This window comes from Myotis brandtii, unplaced genomic scaffold (genome assembly GCF_000412655.1).
Source record: "Myotis brandtii unplaced genomic scaffold, ASM41265v1 scaffold1480, whole genome shotgun sequence".
Taxonomy (NCBI): Eukaryota; Metazoa; Chordata; class Mammalia; order Chiroptera; family Vespertilionidae; genus Myotis; species Myotis brandtii.
In genome coordinates this window covers 76545-83405 of record NW_005355348.1, presented here as the reverse complement: position 1 = coordinate 83405, position 6861 = coordinate 76545, and the positions used below count along the sequence as shown (strand labels likewise).

At 39.0% G+C, this 6861-nt stretch overlaps 1 protein-coding gene across 1 annotated transcript; it reads left to right on the top strand.

The window, feature by feature from the left end:
• The first annotated feature begins 251 nt into the window (after positions 1-251).
• LOC102250790 (olfactory receptor 4F3/4F16/4F29) lies at positions 252-1228 on the top strand. Its single transcript, XM_005861320.2, has one exon. It carries the CDS (start codon positions 263-265, stop codon positions 1199-1201), a length of 939 nt encoding a protein of 312 aa, XP_005861382.1. The 5' UTR covers positions 252-262; the 3' UTR covers positions 1202-1228.
• Positions 1229-6861: the final 5633 nt, after the last annotated feature.

Below are 6861 nucleotides of genomic sequence, written 5' to 3'. Positions count from 1 at the left end.
TGCTTAATCTGTTAATTTGAGAGCTGAACATTACAGTGAGAGTATTAGAGATAGGTTTAAAGTATGTTGCAGCTCACATGTTGTGATATTATATTGACTTTTATTTTTCGTTTTGTATATTTGAGGAACTGGATAACTGTATACTTCTCATGTATAATGAGAACATTGAAATTCTTTGGCATGTTGTCATCTCCATAATCACAATTTCCTCCTCATTTTCTTAGTTCTCATAATTTCAGCCACATCCCAGTTGGGTGGATCTATGGATGAAGGGAATCACTCGGTTGTGTCTGAGTTTGTGTTTCTGGGACTCACCCATTCATGGGAGATCCAGCTTCTACTCCTGGTGTCTTCCTCTGTGCTCTATGTGGCAAGCATGACTGGAAACATCCTCATTGTATTTTCTGTGACCACTGATCCTCATTTACACTCCCCCATGTACTTCCTATTGGCCAGTCTTTCCTTCATTGACTTAGGAGCCTGCTCTGTCACCTCACCAAAGATGATTTATGACCTTTTCAGAAAGCATAAAGTCATCTCTTTTGGAGGCTGCATTGCTCAGATCTTCTTCATCCATGTCATTGGTGGTGTGGAGATGGTGCTGCTCATTGCCATGGCCTTTGACAGATATGTGGCCATATGTAAGCCTCTCCACTACCTGACCATCATGAGCCCACGAGTGTGCATTTTGTTTACAGCTGCTGCCTGGGCCCTTGGTGTCAGTCACTCGTTGTTCCAACTAGCATTTATTGTTAATCTGCCCTTCTGTGGTCCTAATGTATTGGACAGCTTTTACTGTGACCTTCCTCGGCTCCTCAGACTGGCCTGCACAGATACCTACAGATTGCAGTTCATGGTCACTGTCAACAGTGGGTTTATCTGTGTTGGTTCCTTCTTTATTCTCCTTATTTCCTATATCTTCATCATGTTTACTGTTTGGAAACATTCTTCCGGGGGATCATCCAAGGCCTTCTCCACTTTGTCAGCTCACATCACTGTGGTCCTTTTGTTCTTTGGCCCAACCATGTTTGTTTATACATGGCCACACCCCAATTCACAGATGGACAAGTTTCTTGCTATTTTTGACGCAGTTCTCACGCCTTTTCTGAATCCAGTCATCTACACATTCAGGAATAAAGATATGAAGGAGGCAATGAAGAGAGCATGCAAAAATTTAGTGATTTACAGAAAGATCTCTTAAGTGATATGATAAGTCCTTTTTACTAACCATGATGTAGCCTTTTGTTTCTATGTTTGATATTTTAGATTCAGGAAGTTTGAGGCACCACATATTGATTTGAATGTTATCACACCTTTAACATAATTTTTAACTGATGAATATATATTCCCAGGGAAGAGTGAGCCATAAAACAGTCTATCTATCTATGTAATTCCCATTAACATTTTTTCAGATATGTTATATAGTTTTCAGTGAATAGGTCTTACATATCTTTTTTGAGATTTATCTTTAAGTATTTAAATTTTTGGTACTGTTTTAAAAAGTATATTTTTGTTTAATTTATAATTGTTTATTGCTAATATACATAAATCCAATAGATTGTTTTTGCTTATTGATTGACATTGAATCCTGAAGACTTATTACTTCTAGTTTTTTTATAAAGATTTTCTCTATAGATGATCATGTCAGTGAATAAAAACATTTTACACCTTTTATTCTAATGTGTTGATTTTATTCATTTTTGTTGCCTTATTATACTTGCTAGATCAAAAGGTACAATGCTGAATAGAAGTGGTTAGAGTGAACATGCTTGATTTATTCCTATTCTTATGAGAAAAACATTCAGTTTTTTATTTTTAAATATCATGCTCACTATAGGTTTTTCATAGATGTCCTTTATCAAGTTGAGGAAGTTCCATTCTATTCAGTTTGTTGAATGGTTTTAAAACCAAGAATAAACGTTGGATTTTGTAAAATGACCTTTTTTGGTTTAGTATCAGGGTAACGCTGGTCTTTTTAAAAATTAAGTATATCAAGGTGATATTGGTTAATAAGATTATATACATTTCAAGTGTACATTTCTATAACACATGATCAATATATAGCATTGTGTGCCCATAATCCAAAGTCAAACCATCTTCTCTCACCATATGTCTGATCCCCTTTACCTTTTACTACCCTCCCACCCTTTTTCCCTCTGGTAATCACTATACTGTTGTCTGTGTCTATAAGTTCTTTTGTTTTTCTTGTACTTATTTATTACTTTTAGTTTTAAAATGTATTTTCTTATTTTAAAGTTACTGCAAGAGTTTTATAGAATTCTGTTTGTTCTTCTTAAAAAAAATCAGTGGCATCTCTTGCTGGGGTCATTTTCCTTGGCACACCGTGTGACCACAGAGGTTCTTGGGGCCATAGCCAAGCAGAACTGTGAATAAAGTAGATGAAGCCAGTCTTGGTTCTAGAAAAAAAAAAGAGTTTTATAGAATTGATATGATTTCTTTCTTAAATGTTTGGTAAAATTTACCAGTGAAGTCATCTAGGCCTGGAATTTTCTCTGTGGGAAGGTTTTCATATAAATTAAATTTTTATATACTTTGAGTATCCCAATAAATTAGTACATTTATCTATATTGTTAAATTTATTGGACTAGGTTGTTTCCAATATTCCCTTATTATCTTTCTAAATATCTGTAAGATGTGTGATATTTTCCTTTCTCATTCGGAGTATTGGTGGTTTGTGTCTTTTTTGTTTTTTATCTTATCAGCTTGACTAATTTTTCAACTTTTTTATTTTCTCAGAGAACCAGGTTTTTGTTTCGTTTATTTTCTCTATTTCTGTTTTTTTATTTCATTAATTTCTGCTTGTAATTTTTATATTTATATTATTTTTTCTTCATTTTTAATTTGCCTTTTACTTAGTTTCTTTAGGTAGAAACTATGGTTGTTTATTTGAGACCTTTTTATTTTTTAAATAAAGGCATTTAGTTGTATTGATTTCCCCTTAATTTGTGATGCACTGATTTAACTGCATCACAAATTTTTATATCTTGTTTTCTTCTCATTCAGTTCAATATATTTCTAATTTAAAAAAAATTAAACACATGGGATAAAATTTCTATGGAAAATTTTCAGATATTCTGTTATTGATTCTAATTCATCTTCACTGAAGTTCATAACCTACTTTGTAAGATTTGAATAGTTTCAAATTTATGAAGACTTGCCCTGGCCAGTGTGACTCAGTTGGAGTGTTGTCCCATACACTGAAAGGTTGTGGATTCAATCCCCAGTCAGGCTGCTTACAAGAAGGCAACTGATCGATGTTTCTCTCTCTAAAATCAAAGTAGGTCCTTGGATGAGGATTATAAAAGTTTATGAAGACTTGTCTTATGGCCTATAAGAGAGCAGGTTTTTAATCTCACCTCATATTTAGCATTGGCAGTTTGGAGATCCTGGTTCCCTGACACAGCTAAGAACATAGGAAAGGGAAGGGCAACTGTTTACAGCTGGTGCTGCTCTGTGAGACTGGAAATAAACACAGAACTGAGGTTTATTTCCAGAAAGGAGGGAAGGAAGCAGAAGGGGCCTAATCCCCAGAAATTCAGAGTGCCCTCTGTGAAGCCAAGTTCTGGCTCATACTTGCTAAAAAACTGGAAAAGCCAAGTCTTCTGGTAAGCAAGCAACAAAGTAAAGAAGTGTGTATCCTCTTATAGTTGTCACTGTTCTGTAAGATTGACAAAAAGCACAGAACCAAGGCTTTTTTTCAGGAAGGCAAGAAAGAAGTTAAGAGGGTCTTGTTCCAGCCTTAAAGCACATACTGAGGGATCTTGCTTTATATTGAGCACTGTTGACTGGTGAAGGTCTCTCCTGGTCAAAACCAGTTCATAAAGACTTGAAGAGGAAGTTGATTATTTAAATACACAGACAAAAAAAGCAAACCTAACCGAAACTGGTTTGGCTCAGTGGATAGAGCATCGGCCTGCGGACGAAAGGGTCCCAAGTTCGATTCTGGTCAGGGGCATGTACCTTGGTTGCTGGCATATCCCCAGTGGGAGATGTGCAGGAGGCAGCTGATCAATGGTTCTCTCTCATCGATGTTTCTAACTCTCTCTCTCCCTTCCTCTCTGTAAAAAATCAATAAAATATATTTAAAAAAAAGAATGAAACATGACACAACCCAAGGAAGAAAACAAATCTCCAGGAACTAATCTAAAAGAAATGGAGATCTGTGAATTGTCTGAAAAGTAATTAAAAATAATCATCTTTAATGGGAGCATTGAGTTATAAGAGAACATAATAGGCAACTAAATAAAATCAGGAAAGTAACATTTGGGGAAAAAAAACACCCTGAGAATATCAACAAAAGAGATAGATATGATAGGAAAAAGAACCAACAAAAATACTGGAAGTGAAGAATACAATAATTGAACTGTGAAGTTCACTAGAGGGGATTCAAAAGAAGAATTCGTCCAAAAAAAGGAAGAATTAATGAACCTGATGACAAGCCATTTGAATTTATACCTGTCAGAGGAGCAAAAGGATAAAAGAATGAAATAGAATGAAAAAACACTAAGGGAATATGACACACCAACAAGAAAATGAATATATGTATCAGAGTAGATCCAGAAAGAGAAGAGAAGAGAAGAGAGAGGAGTATAAACCCTATTTAAAGAAATCATGGCTGAAAACTTCCCATATCTAGGGAAGAAAATCAAAATCCAGGGGATTTCAAGATGGTGGCAGAATAGGTAGAAGTTACACTCACCTTCTTCCAGGACCAAACTGGAATAACAACAATCATCCTGAATAACCAACTGAAGACTAGCTGAAAGAAGTCTTATAACCAAGGATTTATAGAAGAAGGCACATTGAGACTGGTAGGAAAGATGGAGATGCATAAAAGACTGTCCCTACTCCCACTGGCTGTTATTGAGGTTCTGGATGGATATCTCAGTTGAGGGGGTTTCCCCTTATAAGTGTGGAGCCTAAACCCCAAGCTGGGCTCCCCAGCCAGAGCACCAGAGCCAGGAAGAGGTGCCCAATAATATCTGGCTATGAAAAGCAGCAGGGTTTCTGTGTACCAGAAAGAGACCAGAATCTGCTAGAGACACGGGTACCCTTTTAAAGGGCAAGTGAACAAAATTTCATTTGCAGACACACCCTGGGCTCTGGTGGAGGGAAGGAAGAACAGACTAGAGACCTGGGAGGACAGCCACCAGGATCCCTGTGCTGAATCATTCTCCCATACCACAGATGCCCTCTTTTTTGGATGGAACACTCCCTTTTATGTGGCATCAGCCTGGGGCAAAGCAATTGCCCCACCCTCTGGACTCTGTCATCCCACCCTGCAAAGCTTAGGCCCTGCTGGGAGTCAGCTACCTTGGCTAGTGTGTAGAGGTTTGGGCAAACTCAGGGTATGTCAGTGACCAAGTTGTCTGGCTTTGGGGTGGGGGCCATTCCACTCAATTTCCCATGAATCTGAATGGTGCTTCCCCCTCACTGGAGATTGATAGAACTACCCTCTTAGTTTTTCGCAGACCCACCCTTTGGTCTCTGGAAGCCCTAAATACCTGATCCCTAGTGGCTCTGCCTTTCTGAGGTTGGGGTAAAATCCAGGACAGATTGACTTATGTGGGATGTGGCAGGGACCACATCCACCACCTTCCCTGAAGCCTAGCTGGCACCATCATGGGAAATTCACTAGCTCCATTCTCTCAACTTCAACAGAGGCTCTTATAATAACTGGACCTAACAGGCAGCTGGCAGGCAGAGGCAGGTGCAGGCAGATCTCAGGATGCCTAGGAACTTTTGCTGACCTGCTTTCCTTCCTGGAGCTGGTGCTGGTAAAAGCCAAACTTGGCGCACAGCTTGGTTTTTCCCACATGCATCCAAGCCCTGCAGAGGCAGCCACAAACTGTGGATCGCTTGTAGCTCCAAACAGGTTGTCCAGGGCCAGGCACAGACAGTGTCTGTCATTGGCCTGCACCAGAGTCCCTCTGAAAAGGTCCAGAACCAACACACCCAGTGTCCAGCTTCAGACAATATCAGTGCAGGATGCAATAAGCTTCACAAGCAGAATATCCAAAGGGAGATCTCGGCAGACACCAAACTCTGCTGAGGTAAATTCCGCTTTGTGTGGTCAGCACCTGCTCAGCAGTTCAATTACTATTGTTGGGTTTGTGGCTCACAGTTAGCCAGTCTGAGGGTCAATTCTACACAGGAATGCACCAATAGCAATCAAGGCTCAATTATAGCCCTAGCTGGTTTGGCTTACTGGATAGAGCATTTCAGTTGCAGCCTCCTCCCCAGCCCGGGCCCTGGTCAGGGCCTGTGCAGGAGGCAATCAATCGATGTTTTTCTCTCCCATCGGTATTTATCTCTGTCTTTCCCTCTCTCTTCCACTCTCTCTAAAAATCAATGGGAAAAATTATCCTTGGATGAGGATTAAAAACAGCAACAAAAATCAAAACAACAAAAAACAACAAAAAAAGATTCAATTATAATAAGAGGGCCTACATAACCCACACAAGGAACATTACTGGAGCACCAAGAAAGAGACCGGAAAGAGACCAGAATCTGCTAGAGACACGGGTACCCTTGTCATCAGGTGATCAAGGAGTCTGTGCCAATGGGATCCACAGGACACCTACTATTTAAGGCCACCCCATGACAACTAGGAGTCATAGTAGGTTTATCTAAAACATAGAAACAAACACAAAGAGGCAGCCAAGATGGGGAGAAAAACAACAACAACAACAACAACAACAACAACAACAACAACAAAAAAACAGGTCCCAAATGAAAAAAAGAGAATCTCTAGAAAAAGAGCTAAATGAGGAGGCAAGCTCTCTAGAAAAAGAGCTAAATGAAATGGAGGCAAGCAATTTATCAGATATAGAGTTCAAA